This window comes from Corythoichthys intestinalis, chromosome 22 (genome assembly GCF_030265065.1).
Source record: "Corythoichthys intestinalis isolate RoL2023-P3 chromosome 22, ASM3026506v1, whole genome shotgun sequence".
Lineage (NCBI taxonomy): Eukaryota > Metazoa > Chordata > Actinopteri > Syngnathiformes > Syngnathidae > Corythoichthys > Corythoichthys intestinalis.
This window is the reverse complement of record NC_080416.1, coordinates 32,350,609-32,367,500: the sequence shown is the minus strand read 5'-3', so window position 1 is coordinate 32,367,500 and position 16,892 is coordinate 32,350,609. Positions and strand designations below refer to the sequence as shown.

General features: G+C 40.1%; 1 protein-coding gene across 1 annotated transcript in view; it reads right to left on the bottom strand.

The window, feature by feature from the left end:
* jarid2b (jumonji and AT-rich interaction domain containing 2b) overlaps positions 1–16,892 on the bottom strand; it is a 169,425-nt gene that overhangs the window by 31,439 nt on the left and 121,094 nt on the right. The window contains exons 4-6 of the mRNA XM_057827225.1: positions 14,380–14,633; positions 3,695–3,907; positions 1,907–2,130 (exon numbers count right to left, since the gene is read on the bottom strand). Coding sequence (XP_057683208.1) covers positions 1,907–2,130; positions 3,695–3,907; positions 14,380–14,633 — 691 coding nt within the window. The remainder of the gene's footprint in view (positions 1–1,906; positions 2,131–3,694; positions 3,908–14,379; positions 14,634–16,892) is intronic.

Genomic DNA, 16,892 nt, shown 5'->3' with positions numbered 1-16,892 from the left:
TGCACGTTGTTTTTTTTTTTTTTTTTTGCTTTTAACCAAGAATCGAGACTGTTTTACGTCCATATTTATGAAGAATTCGGGGATTTAAGCATTTATTCACAAGAATTTTGACCGGAAAAGCTTTGTTTACATAAGGCCTCTAGCTACATTTACTAACAGACTAGCATTTTACTTCGACATGTTTACATAAAATAAATACTAACTGCATGTTTATTGTTTTTTTTTTTGTGCTTTTAACAGAGAATCGAGATTGTCTTACGTCTTTATCTATAAAGAATTCAGGGATTTAAGCATTTATTCATAAGAATTTTCACCAGAAAAGCTCTGTTTACATAAGGCGGCCGTTAGCTACATTCACTAACAGACTAGCATTGTAATTTGACATATTTACGTAAAATAAATGCCAACTGCTCGTTTTTTTTTTTTTTTTTTTTTGCTTTTAACCAAGAATCGAGACTGTTTTACGTCCATATTTAAAAAGAATTCAGGTATTTAAGCATTTATTCACAAGACTTTTCACTGGAAAAGCTCCGTTTGCATTTGGCGACCGCTAGCTACTTTCACCAACAGACTAGCATTGTACTTTGACATATTTACGTAAAATAAATGCTAACTGCACGTTTTTTTTGTTTTGTTTTTTGTTGTTGTTGCTTTTAACAGAGAATCGAGACTGTTTTCCGTCCATATCTATAAATAATTAGGGGATTTCAGCATTTATTCACATGAATTTTCACCAGAAAAGCTCTGTTTACATAAGGCGACCGCTAGCTACATTCACTAACTGACTAGCAATGTACTTCGTCATATTTATGTAAAATAAATGCTAACTGCACGTTTTTTTTGCTTTTAACCAAGAATCGAGACTGTTTGACATCCATATCTATAAAGAATTTGGGGATTTAAGCATTTATTCACAAGATTTTTCATCAGAAAAGGTCTGTTTACATAAGGCCTGTAGCTACATTTACTAACAGACTAGCATTGTACTTCGACATATTTATGTAAAATAAATGCTAACTGCACTTTTTTTTTTTTTTGCTTTTAACTAAGAATCGAGACAGCATTATTAGATTTTTGACATGACATTTGACAAGACTCATAGCTTGTGAAAAAAGTGCAAGTAAAGACTCTAGGAATGTTGCACCCAACAAAATGGCCGCCACACAAACACATTGCTACTGTTTGCTGCTATAGTGCATGGTTTGGAGATTACAGCAATTCGTTTTTTTGGGAGAAAATGTTTAAACCTTTGGGCTCTGTTGTGTGAATTAGCACTACAACATTAGCATGTTTCATTCAGTGCCATTGACAGTGCTCGACGTCCAATCCATTTGGACTCGACAAATGTTGGACATTGCATTAACATCCTATGTTCAACCTGTCAGGCTCTGTTTCGTGCTGTTCATTCACCCCTCCCTTTAAACATGCTTTGGACGTCTATCGCCGTCAATCGCACTGAAACCTTTGCATTTGCAGCCAATGTCTATCACTATCAATGCAGCCAATGAGTAAATTGTTTTTTGACAGCCCCCGATCACATTACATGATGTCAGCAGCGTTTTTTTTTTTTTTTTTTGCTGAGCAAGCTGGGCAAGTTTTTCCCGCCACCAGGGGGCTCTGGAGTCCAGGAGGAAATGAGGACAAACAGAATGAAGCGTGAAAGAGAGCGTGGCTGGTAGTCTGGAGGCGGGTCTTAATGACATCATGTGTTGCTATCGCCCAGCTGACACCTGGCAGGCAGACTGGGAACATGTGCAGCAGCAAAAGAAGAACAAGACCACAAAGAAGACGGCAGACAGACGCTCCATAGTGGGACGCTTTCAAGACACGGACTCACAAAATGACTTGTTTTCATGAGGGACTTGATTTAAGAGCAATTTGATGCCTAAGTTAAGGCAGTTCTGACCTGCTTTCGCAGTTCCTCAGTGGCCCTCCTGGTGGCCAGGCCTTTAGCAGCGCCGGCGTTAGCTGAGGCCATGGCCTGCAACATCCTGACGTGTTCCCGCGCCTCTGCACGCTCGCTACGCTCCCTCAGGAGGGGCGGCGGGGGCGGGGGAGGCGCTGCCGCCCCTGTCGCCGCCTTGGGTCGAGGGCTCTCTCGCGTCCCCGCTTTGCCGTGGTTGTTGAACACTGCGGAAGAACATTATAGTCACAGAGTAAGGATCAGATGGGACAAAATGAGTCAAATATTGCTGGAAACACTACAAAATGTAAATTTTTTAAAGATATAGAAATATTAACTTCTTTCAAAATCATGCATGTCCATTTTGTCTTTACATATCCTTTGAAATGTTACCTCCTATTTGTTTGTTTTTGTCCCACTAACTTGATAATGCTAATAAGACATTTTGCTCTGTTGTTCGGATAATTTCGTGTTGATTGGGGGGCATTCACAGGTGACTTCCTGTTCATTTTGAGTCACTTGCTGTTTATGTCGGTCAGTTCCGGTTGATTTTGGGTCAATTACGGGTGACTTTCTGTAACTTTGGGTCGCTTAGTGTTGATTTTGGTCATTTCTAGGTGACGTCCTGTCAATTTTGAGTCACTTGCTGTTTATTTCGGTCAGTTCCTGTTGATTTTTGGGTCATCGACGGGAAACTTCCTGTTGATTTTTGGGTCATCGACGGGAGACTTCCTGTTGATTTTTGTGTCATCTACGGAAGACTTCCTGTCGATTTTTGGGTCATCTACGGAAGACTTCCTGTCGATTTTTGGGTCATCTACGGGTGACTTCCTGTCGATTTTTGGGTCATCTACGGGTGACTTCCTGTCATTTTTTGGGCCATTTACGGGTGACTTCTTGTTGATTTCTGGTTCATTCACGGGTGACTTCTTGTTGATTTCTGGTTCATTTACGGGTGACTTCTTGTTGATTTCTGGGTCATTTACGGGTGACTTCTTGTTGATTTCTGGGTCATTTACGGGTGACTTCCTGTTGATTTCTGGGTCATTTACGGGTGACTTCCTGTTGATTTTTGGGTCATTTATGGGTGTCTTCATGTTGATTTTTGGGTCATTAACGGGTGACCTCATGTTGATTTTTGGGTCATTTACAGGTGACTTCATGTTGATTTTTGGGTCATTTACGGTTGACTTCCTGATGATTTTTGGGTCATTTACGGGTGACTTCCTGATGAGTTTTGGGTCATTTACGGGTGACTTCCTGATGAGTTTTGGGTCATTTACGGGTGACTTCCTGATGAGTTTTGGGTCATTTACGGGTGACTTCCTGATGAGTTTTGGGTCATTTACGGGTGACTTACTATTGATTTTTGGGTAATTTACGGGTGACATTGTAGATTTTTGGGTTATTTACTGGTGACTTACTGTTGATTTTTGAGGTGTTTACGGGTGACTTACTGTTGATTTCAGGGTCAGTTACGGGTCACTTCCTGTTAATTTTGGGGCATTTACAGGTGACTTCCTGTTCATTTTGAGGCACTTGGTGTTGATTTTGGATCATTTTTACATGAGTTAATGTTTATATTTGGTCACTTCAACTTACATTTTGGGGGGATTTCCATTTCACTTCCTGTTGATTTAGGGACATTTCCAAGAGAATTATACGCTAATTATGGCCATAATAACACTATAAAGTTAATTTTGTTGTTTAATAGGATTTAAATGTGCTTTGTAAAAAGGGTTAACTGAAACAGTTTTGTATTTTTGTCTCGATGAATGCAATCGCCTTTACCATGACCATTGAGCGGTTGTCGGGCGATGGGCTTCCCTTTGCGCGGCGTGGAGTGGCAGGAAGAGGAAGCTGAAGCGTGGCCACCGCACGCAACGCCGTGCGATAGGCTGCCGTTCTTCAGCTGCTCGTCGCGGTCGTCCTCCGCCTCCCCCAAGTCGTCGTCCTCCTGGGAGCTGCCGAAGTAGGCCATGTTGTTGGGCAACGCCGGCGAACCTGACGAAAAAAAACAACAAGCAATCTGGATTTTAATTATGGTCACTTGTTGCTGGGCGGAATATCTAATTTATAAGGTGGCATCTTATCATCCTGGTTTATGGCGAGTAGACGTCCGATCCATTTGAAGTGGGAGGGTGGCAGCGAATGAACGTACGTTAATTCGCTGCCACCCTCCCACTTCAAATGGATCGGACGTCTATCCAAGTCAGTGGCAGCCAATGAGTTAAGACTCGTTTGGTGACAATTGACAGACACGCTGGACAAAGGCAGCGCACGCACTGACCTAATCAGGCTCCAATGATTGGCTTCATTAGCTAAATGCTTGTAATTTAGTGCGCTGACCCAGCCAGGCCGGGGGTCAGTAGGTCAATGACTAACAGACCACGGGGGCTTTGATGTGGACGGACGAGGGAATCCATTCCGCCAGGACATTACGGGAAATTGTGCTCAATTACAAGAAATGTATCTATACGAGCCACGCTGCGTTTGACTCAATTCCGTCGATTGAACGCACACCCAGCATGTTTTTGCCCAAAATAACATCTCTCGAGTCCATAATGAGAGAAATAGGATGACAGAATATTTGCGTGTTCTTCTTTGTTCAAAATTTAAAATGAATGTTTTAAATTCTGTCTGTTTTTTCCCCCTTTTTTTGAGTTAAAAAATGTCATCATGATTAAAAACTAAAGAATACATTAACAGAAATATGAAATTAGGATATTTTCATTTAAAAACAAAATATTAACAAAAAAAAAAGACATTTTTTGTTATGTAATTAAAAATAATTCATGAAAAAACAAGATATTTAAAACACAATATTTAATCTTTCCCCTTTTAAATTATAACCAAAATATCAACGTATTAAAAAAATATTTTCTGTCTTTTCCCCCCTTTATTTGATTAAACAATGTGATAAAAACAATGAATGAAAAATAATAAATTCTTATTTAAAATACAACATTTACTCTACTTTCCCTTTTAAAATTATAAACAAAATATTAAAGGATAAAAAAGAAAACATTGCCCTCCCCCTTTTCCATTAAACAATGATCAAAACAATGAATGAAAACATAATAAAATTAGAAAATGTAATTTTTCCCTTAAAAAAAAAAAAAAAAAAAAATCAAAAACATAATAATCAACAGAAAAAAAAGGATATACTGAAATTAAGTTAAAATGGAAATTAAAATATTAAGAGCATAAGAAGAGGATTTGGACCATTTATTGATTAAACAATATGGTAAAAATAATATAAACAAATTAAAAAAAAAAAAAATGTTCCCTTAAAAAAAGAAAATATTAAATAAAAAAATATATATTTACAGATTTTTTTATTTATTTTTTAACTAAAATGGAAAGTAAAAACGAAACTATTAAAAGGCTAAAAAAAAAATAAAATAAAATTTGGACCATTTGTTTGGTCAACAATGTCTGTAAACAATGAATCGACTATCAAAATTGTAGCTTGTCGATAATTACCATCAGCCCTAATTGGCAGATTTAAAAAAAATGGGCTAAATTAAGGCTGCAGCTACGATTATTTTAGTATTCGATGAATCGATGAACTAGTTCGTTCGAATAATCGAGTAATGGGAAAATGAACATAAAAAATTCAAATACCCGAGCTGAGCCTCAAATGAACAATTGGCTAACTTACATAGCAAAATCCGCTAGCTTGAATGCTATAAAATGCTAACTTTTTTTTTTTTTAATTTTTTAATTTTTTTACAATGCTCTTAACAAGTGGTTCAAGCACATATTCCCACAAAAAAAAAACAGCTAAATATACCAATCAACTAAATTTTGAATGCATTCAAAAAAAAACATTGGCTCAAACAAAAACAGCTTATGTTGGTCTCAACAGGGAGAAGCTGGATTCAGCCATGTTAAATGAGTTATATACACTGCCGCCACTCGAAGGCAGTGCATCCACCCAAATCAATAGAACCAAATGCAAGACTTTCAAAACATCCATTACAACACCACTTTAATTAATGAAATACTCGAAGCAGCAAAACTTATTTGAATCTTTTTTCTAATTGAGACTGAGAAAAGAGATTAATCGTTGCAGCACTACTCCAAATTCAAATGTGGCCCCTCATGAATCAACATATTCTTTATCCTCTGCAAACAACAACTCCCAGTGCTGGATGGAGTACTCACTTTCTCAAGTAAAGTACAGATACACAAAAATGTACTTAAGTACAGTAACAAAGTACCTTTACTTAGTTACATTCCACCACTGACAACTCCTATTAGCGTGGCTTCCTGAGAAGCCTTGAGATTCGAGTCGACCGACTTGTATGTTTTCCAAAATGTCTGATTTTTTGCCTCGGAGATGACAAAATCTTTCAAGTGGTGCCCCAAACTAGAACACCACCACAAACAAACAAACGGCTCGGAAAGCTTCTCCGGTGGGCAAACCCCCAATTACAGCAGCTTTTCATCATCCCCCCCAGTTGCAGAGACGGACAAATCATAATTAGGCCCGAAAGAGTCTATTAGGGTTGTCATTTTTAACGAGACTCTGGGGTGCTGAGCGGCGTTCCCGTGCGAGCGGGATAATTACCAACCTTTCATTCTCTCCTGCTACCCTTCTTTTGTCCCTTTAACTGGGAGCGAAACAATGACTCAAAGCCTTGGCGCCACACTAGGGAAGACTAGCCGCCGTTTCAAGCTAGCGCTCGCCACAACACAGGAATCAACCCTTTATGGGCTAAGCGACAATTTTTAAAACTTCCAAAAACTTTGCCACAATTGTGTTTGGCCTGAACCAAAATTTCACATAATTCTCTATATTTTTTATGAATCAAAAATGATAAATTAATAAAATCCTTAAAAACCAACTAAACGAATTTTTAAAAAAAGATATACACTCTGGTAATGGTCCCCAATAACATGTAAAGTTGAGAACAAAATAACAAAATAAACGAACGTTCATTTGCCCCTCCCATTCAAAATGAATAGCGTACCGCACGAATGCCATTTTTGGACCTTGACGTCGCCATCGTAACCCAGAAGTGGGTCAACATAGACACGCCCTTGTTATTACTGCTTGTTTTCTGCAGGTAATCCTTCAAAAAAGAACATGCCGAGTAAACACTGCTGCTATGGAACGACTGTTGACATTACGACATATGAAGGATGTTTTCTCCATATGTTTCCTGAAGCCAAAAACTCAGAGGAAGAAAATGTGAAGAATGGATCAACTTGTGCGGACGTCCAAAAGACCAGTTTAACACCAGCAAGGTGAAGCCATTCACCTTCATATGCAGTTGTTGGGGGCCATGGTCCTACAGAGGTAAGCCATTTTGATATTTTTACTTATTTTTTAGCGTGGCGTTTTGCCGTGCCACTTCTGTCTGACAATGAATGACAATGAAAAAACAGATATCTGACTGCCACTGTTGTTATCTTTTCTGTTGTAAAAAACAACTTCAGTAGGGGGGAATTGTAAATAGATTATAGAATTAAGATTTGTTATTAATGAAAAAATTAATAGTGTTCGTTGGTTGTCACCTAGTAACATTTGCGATCGCTACACATAAATAGCAATGTAAATTACCCCCAAGAACGGTTAGATACGCAAGACAACCAGAGGATATAATATATAAGAAAAACAGTGCATCATTGTCAGTGGTGTAAGGCAATGCACACAAGAAAAAGGTGTCGATAAAAAAGCTACCTCTGGATCAGGTCGGCTCTTTTTCCAGTCTTTTTCAGCCCTCGAACTTCAAGCAATCTCTTTAATAAAACATTTGTACTGGAATGTTCTTCCACATCTTTATCAATGAATTTGGCACCAGGGACATCATTTTCAGACAGAATTGGTAGGTTTAGCTCAGGAAACATCTCGTTTGTACACTATTTACATGCATCTTGAATGAGGGACAAACGCAAGTTTCACCCCCCTAGCAACAATTGCTAATGCAATGAATATTATTGCGCAAAGGTGACGTGTTACATGCGGTACGCTATTCCAGGCCATAAGCAGTGTCTTTCAACCGATCCTAGGCAGGTTGCAGTGATATTGACTTACATCCATTTGACTTTTTATATGCCTTCGTTGCGTTCGTTACACAATCCCTCTGTTATGGTTGTCTGACATTTAACCTTGAGTTTTTATTACCTTTTTCATTGCCTCTAAATACTTTTTGCATGTGTTTCCCTCTCATACTTTTACGCATTGTGTTTTATTGGGGTAGCTTTGAAGCAGATTGTTGATCTGTTGACCACATTAGTAACGTAGCTTATCTAAATATTTTATATGACTAAGTTTAAGTATTTTCTTAAGGCATCTTTACTATTTTATACCTGCATGCATCTAAACAACGCTGAATACACCCTGAAAGCGCACCGTAGTACTTTGGGTGTCAAATTCGGTTCTTGTAGAACGTTTCACCGATGTAGCACATTTTAGCAGAACACCGGTTTTGTCCTACTCTTGTCTCGTCTCATCCAGTCTTTCCTGTTCATTTTGCTTTTGCTGTTCACATAACAGAAAATAATTGAGCAACACTGAGTTAAAGGTTGCTCTAACGGGAAAAAAAAATCATGATTACCTAATAACTAAAAAGCCGGTTTTTCAGCTTTGATAAAATTACATCATGAAGGGAAACTGATGTCGATCACTCCAGGTGAAGTTACATAAGCGAAGCGGAAAACAGTTCCGGTCGAACCCGCCGCGCTGGCTAACGTACCAAATGGCAGACGCTTTTACGTAAGCGGTTTCATTTCCAGGCGCGTGTAAACACACAGTCACTCATTGACCGGCTTATCTTATCGGACGGATAAGACACCCGCTTGTTGAGTAAATAACGCATTTGTGCTCCCGCTGGCCGAGCGCCTGGCGACAGCCCAGACGAACATCAACACTGGCGCTCAGATTGAACGCCACGGAAGGCCCAAATCCCCGCAGTCACGGGAGGGACTAATGCCGAGTTCAGAATGATTTCAATCGGATTCCTCCTCAAATCTGATTTTTAGGGCTGACCGTTCACACAATCCTTAGCAATTTGTCCAAATCAGATCTGGGCCAGTTCAGACTGGGCCACATTATTGACACACCTGACAGGTTGCTGTGGCAACAAAGGCGTCATTAAGCATTGACTGACGTCACGGACAGTCAAAACCTATTTGACCTGTTCAGACTGAAACACAATCTTATATGAACCTATCAGTCTCGCAAAAATCTGATTTCTGCGCTTTGTGACTGTTGAGACTACAAAAAAAAAAAAAAAAAAAAAAAAAAATCTATCTGGATGGGCTAAAAAGAATTTTGCTGCCAGTCTGAACAAGGCCTAAGACAATGACAACAGCTGGTTCTTTAGTAGCAAGGGAATAAGCTCTCTAAAATTGGGTTTCATAGTGTATCAACTGGTGCCACAAATAAGATTAAGATGGTCTGCCTTTATTTTGAAAAAAAAAAACAAGAATGGAGCTACTGAATTCCATTAATTATATTATTTTGTTACCTCCGTGAAGTTGGCCCCCCATCAGATGCAAATGTAAAAAAAATTATGTAATTTGTTTGTGCTGCTATAGTTTTTGACATATTACAATTCTTTTATAGGTCAATCTGAGGTCAACCAGCCCCCCATTTTGATTAAAAATGGCTTAAAATTGTGTCAATTGTTTGTACTACGTTTGTGCTGTAAAAATTTTCATTTGTGCTGCTATAATTTTTTAGATAGAGTGATGACGTCAATCGTAGCACATCCGTCGCGGCTGATGAGGCGTACCAACTGTCAAAAACAGAGGGGTGTCCCAACAACTAGCAAAAACCAATGACATTCCTTCGGGTCTATTTTGCAGTAAATAGGGATCTGCGGGTCACATCATCACTCGAAAAATTATATCTCAAGCCCAGCATTTCCCCTACAAATGAAATATTGTGGCGCACCGCCACGCCTTGCAAATGAGATTTTTTTGTAAGATTTAAAGATCCATTCCAATTTATAATTTGTTCAATTTAACATGACGTTTAAATGAATATATGATGCTCATTAGTACGCACTATTTGCCTTAAGTCGTCTGAAATAGCACCTCAAATACAAATTTTTCCTTTACACGCTTTATTTTGAAAAGCGCATCAGTTCTATTGAAAGCTTGCGGCTGGTGCGTTGAGCAGAAATAACCAAATGGTTATGGCAAGCGTTGTATTTTAATGTTGAGATAACGTTTTCAAATGAGACGAGATCGCACGTGGAGACGCAGATCACCACGGCGCACAGTCCAGGGTAGGAGAAGTAAGCAAAAAAGCAAACGGGATATCTAGCTGGGACCCAACATGGACAAAAATGGCAAAGCTCAAGCCGTGGCTGCACCACAAAAATCAAGGCGATGGTTTAGAATCGTGCACCTTTCATTTTTAATAATCATAATTGTATTATTTGACCTTAAATGTTGATGTTGAAAAAGGTTCATTGTCAATAACCTGGCATATTCCTTATCCCAAAAAATTACAAAACAGATGGCATTGTGCAGAACTGTACAATGTAAGTTTGAGATGCTTGAGTGTCTTCATTTCCTAGATCAAATTTTTTCTTATCCCTGTGTAGGTAAAGACAGACTTGAGAGACAGGGGGACCGTCTTGATCAGGGGTGTCCAAACTTTTTGCAAAGGGCGATTTGGTGTGGCAAAAATGTGGGGGGCCGACCTTGGCTGACGTCCTTTATGTAGAACAATATATTTAAGCAAATTTTGGCAAGCCGTTCTGTGTGTCACATTTGCTTTACTGTAGGGCTGCAGCTATCGAATATTTTAGTAGTCGATTAATCAATGGACTAGTTAGTTCGAATAATCGAGTAATCGGATAAGGAACATGAAAAATTAAAACGCCTGAGCTGAGCCTCAAACGATATAATTTTTTTAAATGAGGATCTGTGTACAACCAAAAAACAATTGGCTAACTTGGATAGAAAAAGTCTGCTAGCTTAAATGCTATAAAATGCAAAAGTTTTTTTTTTTTTTAACAATGCTCTTAACAAGTGGTTCAGACACATATTCCCACAAAAAACGGCTAAATATACCTACAAACTAAATTAAGAATGCATTAAAAATCATTTGCTCAAACAAAAGCTTAGCTTATGTTGGTCTTACCAGGGAGCAGTTGGATTGAGCCACGTGAAAAGAGGCAGACCAGAGGGCATTGAATCCACCCTCATCAATAGAATTAAATGCAAACACTTTTAAAATCAACCATTACAATGCCACTTTAATTAAACGAATACTGGAAGCAACAAAATTTAGTTTGAATATTTTTTTCTAATCGAATACTCGAGTTAATCGAGTTGCAGCACTACTTTTTTTGCAAATAGCCTTTGTGGCGTTCTCTTTCGACTCTCGGGCTCTTGCGAAATACTGCTGCTGTGGAATTAAACTAGCTTCAAGTTGCTAATCTTGTCGTACATGTCCGCGTGTCTTGTTTGGTAATATCGCCTCATATTGAACTCTTTAAAAACAGCGACTGTCTCTTTGCAACTGAGGCAGACACTGTCGTTGCGTATTTTAGTGACGAAATAGCCCAGTTTCCACCTATCTTTGAAGCGCCAGCCGCTGCAGTCAACTTTTTTTTTTGTTGATTGTCGACATTTTAGAAACTTGAGAGTAAAGGGTCACATGTTGTAATGTTGCTTAGAGTGCTGCTCCCTTTTAGTGGGTAAATGAGGAGCAGCATTTAGTGTGTAAGCTACTTCATATGCTTGTAGCAGTACTACTGACCAATTTATTAAGTCTGTGTGCGGGCCAGACGTTATTGATTTTATGACAGAGGCTGGGGCCGGATGAAATCCGACCACGGGCCGCATTTGGCCCCCGGGCCGGACTTTGGACATGTCTGGTCTTGATGCATGCCTCACATTGACTATAAATTGACCACCGATTGCTGATTCCCCCCAGACATCGTTGACATAAGTAATATTGACATCGTTACTTGGGATGTCATAATCGATGCTCAGTTATGCTCTCACCACTTGGAAAATAACAAATAGAAACATATGGTGGGGCGATGCGTATATTTCCTGGAAGTGAAAACCGCAACCAGGAGAGCTTGTGCATAAAAGTGGCGCTCCTGAAAGTGGCGACAGTTTTGACAGGCGGAAATGTCATCTAAATAAAGCTGATCTAGCCCCTCTGTGACTTGGGGTACCATGAAGTTCACTTTTCGGGGTTTAATTTTCTTTACACATTTTTACATAATGTACTCCAATTCGGTCAGCATTAAGTGTGGAGGGGCCACCCCCGCAGCTGGCTGATCGGAGACTTAACGTGGGAGACGAGCTATGTAATAAAACTCTCATCTCCACATAATCCGCGATGGGAGGACCACAAATAGGCACTGAATTGAAGCATATTATTGCGACGTACGTTTAAAGGTTCAAGAAAAATGTTGCACGACTGCACGACTAAAAATGGTGATGGCACGCTTCATGACTTCACTTCCTTAGTATCTGATTGTTGTACGTAGACACAAGTCTATATTAAGGGTCAGGTAACATTAGCCGGCTAATTTATCTAAGTTCTCGCATGGAGAAGAGGCACTTTAGTGTAACCGACATCCCGTATAGTCTAACCAATTACACATTGAAGGCCATTATCTGTCCTAGTGTAGACGCAGCTTTATACTATTACCGTATTGGCCCGAATATAAGACTGGGTTTTTTGCATTGAAATAAGACTGAAAAAGTGGGGGTCGTCTTATATTCGCGGTCTAGACATTATACCCAATCACGACACTAGATGGCGCCAGATATCATTGAAGCGATGTTGTCATGACAGATCTCCGCTACCCTCAAGTTTAACCAGTTTGCATTATTTTATTGCAATGTTTTTCCTTATTCAGATTTGTTTCAAGACTACAGTTACAGTTAGACTTCACTTTGATGGTTAATGCAGTTATTGCAATTTTGTTGTTTTATCACAATAGATTGGTTTATTTACATTTCAAAAACCAGAAGCCATTCATTTACAAATGTGATTGTACTTTAGTTCACATATTTAAATGTTCAGATATTAAGATTTGAATGAGGCTAAATAACATGCTTTTTCTCTCAAATATATTGTTATAATCATTTGTTTCAGATGTACTGTAATTATTTTCTGTATTAAAATTAATTTGCTGTTCAAAAAGTCTTTTTTCAAACTTGAGTTTTGAAAAAGAGGACGTCGTCTTATAATCAGGGCCGTCTTATATTCGGGCCAATACGGTAATATACCTAAAATGGCAGTGAACGAGTAAAGCCTGAGTTATACTCCCACGTTGCGGTGACGGCGCAGCAACTACGGCGCCATTCGACATTCGATAGTTCTGCGGTGAGGGAACGTGTTGCTCTGTAATTCACCGCCAAGCCACTAGAGGGATGTGGCATTATGTTTGTACGGTTTTGGGGCATGCTTGTTGACTTCCGCTAGTCTAGTTTAAGGGAGAAAAAATAAACAATGCAAGATGGAACTCTTGAAAGGAATATTCTGCTCATCAACATTGAATAAATATTGAACATACAAATGTTGAGGGGCAGGCGACGCAGAAGACGGTTTTGAGGCGATCTGGCCGACTTTTGATGCCGCACAGAATTTTAGACTCAGGTGGAGAGAGCTAGCTGTGACGGCTAGCTTCAAACTGGCGTAGAGCACTGCGTTCAAGGTCTGCAAAGCCCTCCAGCCCGATTGGTTTGCCGTGTCCTACAACCAGCCAGTGGGAAGCCATAGCAGATTTCTGGCATCTATGGAACTTCCCAAACTGCGTTGGGAGCCTTGATTTTAACGTTATCATAAAAAGCACCGAGGCACTCTCAATCAGTGATGCTGTATCGTGTGTGAACTGTCTGTTATTGAAAATTAAAGATCAAAACAACTTTGACAACAAATCTGTGCTTTATTCTCCATATACTTGAAGTGTGACACGTAAATAAGTCACACAGACTCAGAGCAAACATATGTACACAACAAATGATGAAGTGCACCAACCAAAAATACGACAAAGTGATAAAAAGTTGGCAGTTTTTGGCCGACTGGGTCACCGCTTCGTGTGGCCACTTGTTTCTGAACACAAACGTCTCGGTGCTGCTTCCACCCCCCAATCGCTGACCTTGCCATTTGGCAATCACAATAATGTCTTGACGAGACTTGCTCTTCGATGATACTCCCGTCGGCTTGGTCCATTTTTGCGTGTAGAAAATAATGTTTGATTCTATTTTACAATGGCGGTGATTTCGCGCTAAACCGGAAACAACAGTCTGAGCGGACCAATCACAGTTCGTTTTCGCCACGTTATACACGTCTACGCGACGCGAAGGTTAGAAAATTCGAGAGGCGCGCGTCAGGCTACGGCATAGGGTCGTAACTCGGGTCTTCCTTGACGACGCAGGTCTTACGCGGAAGTATAACTCGGCCTTAGACTGGAGTGCAGTGGTTATCATAGTCCTGTTAGCTTAGGAGGCTAACATTAACAATGTTAGAAGACAAGTACCTCGAAGGCAGAGGAAGGTGAGGAAGTCCTCAGTCTTGGGTTTCCGTCTGGACAGGTCCTGGATGGACGATGACAAAGACGAGGCGGCGAACGACGACGACGAGAGCGTCGGCGGTGATGAGGAGGGGGCGGCGACCGTTGCGGGGACGGCCGGACCCACGTTAAGGGCGGCCGGCTCGGCCACCTTGATGGGGGTGGTGCTGGGCGAGTTGGGCTGTGACTGGGCGAACTTCCTCTGAGCCTGCAGGCGAGGCCTGGGGGGAAAAAAAAAAGCCAACAAAATTTGACATTTAGATATATTAAATTAGACCTATATATATTCATTCATTCATTCATTTTCCATGCCGCTTTTTCCTCAATTATATTACATATTAAAAAAATGGATTTTTGTTATTTTTCGTCCACTTTTTCGGTACTTCACATAGCCTACATGTTTTGCCCCATTCACACAGATCCGAACCCTTGCAAATTTGTCTCTCCCAGACAAAACGAATTGGACATCTAGCACCATCCATGACAGCCAGCTAATGAGTTACCAAGAAAGTGACCTGAAAATGCCCCAAAATGAATAGGATGTGACCAAAAATCTACAGGAAGTGAGAGCAAAGCATCCCCACGCAATTTCTCCAGAATTTTCCAGTTTTTAAAAAAGGCATTATCCTACGTTCCGGCACGTTTGCCGGGTCTCCAATTTCTCACCACTGCACGAGCAGCGATATTCCCGTTTAACCGTGACGACGGCGCCGGCCAGCTCCATCACCGGCAATTTTCCGGCAGGACGCGCGCGCCCCGAGTCGACATAGCCGACATCGGGCTTCGATCGGGAAGCGACACGGTGTCAATTTCTGACAATTTTCCATGCCGCTGGAAATGACGGGGGATCGCTTGATCGCCGCCGGCCGAATGGATAGGACGTCTTTGGACGTCGTTGGAGGCCAAAGAGTAGAAACGTGCGTTTCTAGGTACAGTGTGTTCCCGAGTTTGTGCCGGGTGATCAAATTGGAGCGATTGGCGCAAGCGGGCGAGTCTGAGAGGCGCCGCTCTGCGCAGGAGAGGAAAGCCGAGAGGCAGGAAAGGAGAAAAGTGGGAGAGATTACAACAGGATGTCCCCCTTTCATTCTCCTCCCCCCGACCGTAATCCACCTTTCATCCGTCCCTTCCTGCGCTTATGTCTGACATTACACATTTCCTGCTAGGAATTCTGGGAAAACAGGTGAAAGGGAGTCAAGCTCACAGCATCCAAGCCAAAAGAAAAGATCAAATTTTGGAAAAAATAAAGAATATTGATGGCTTGTCACGGATCTTAAAGTAACAATTTTTACTTGGAGTAAATATTGACTGGGGTCATTTTCACTTGGAGTAAATTTTTAATACAGTACTTTTACTTGAGTAAAATTCCTATGTAATTGTACTTTTCCTTGAGAAAATTTTTGTTGGGTAGTTTTTTCACACCCGTTCATTTTTTAAAGCAGCTTTTATTTGGACTCAATTTTAAATATGGTACTTAAGTAGATTTTTACACTAGTACATTTACTTGTGTTCATTTTAAAAAGGACTTTCATACCTGTCAAGTTGTTCGGTTTCGGCGTAATTTGTACAAGTGAGCACTGATTTTCAAATGTATACGCCGTATGTTCAAAATCAAAAAAGTTTTTTGTGCATTACGTTTTTTTTCTCTGTATTTTGTCACCGTTTCGGCAACGATACAATGTGCATTACTATGCGTTACTACGTTGGTTGAATGACGCGAGAAAAGTCAGCGACACGGAGGGAGAACAGCGGGAATGGAAAAGAGGGAGTTGTGATGCCGTTGCAAACGCAATGCTAGGCTAGTTGGCTCCAATAATACTTGACTGTAGCCGGCAGCCTACAAACTACGCCCACATGATGCTACGCTAGATATCACATGTATAGGAAGTAGATGCGAAATGATACACTTGCCGGCATTGGAAAACAGCCGCCATCTTAAAGCAGTAGACTTCTCAGAAAGACTCTGTTGTAGTGAATCTTCCTAGCGAACCTAGGTAACTTTTTATCTAAAATACTCCTAAATCGGCAAAATCTTGACTTGAATCTAGCTTTTAAATGATGAAACAGCTTTAAAACTTTCACATGTCGAAAGTAGACAGAAGGGAACTAATACAAAAACGGGAGCAATTTTAACAACTTTAACGGTTGACTCACAACATTAAATGACTTCCAAACATAGCAAAGGCTACTGTGTTTTTGTTTTTTGTTTTTTTGAAAAAATGAAGAAGAAAAAAACATGAAAGGTAACACCAGTTACTTTGCCAAGTAACTAATTACTCCTACATTCAGGTAACTGAGTTAGTAACTAAATTGCTTTTTGGGAGAAGTAATTTGTAACTAATTAATTACTTTTTAAAAGTAAGACGAACAACACTTCTCAGAAAGGCTCTGTTGTAGTGAACCTTCCTAGCGAACCTGAGTAATTTTTTTATCTAAAATACTCCTAAATCGGCAAAATCTTGAATCTATCTTTAAATGATGAA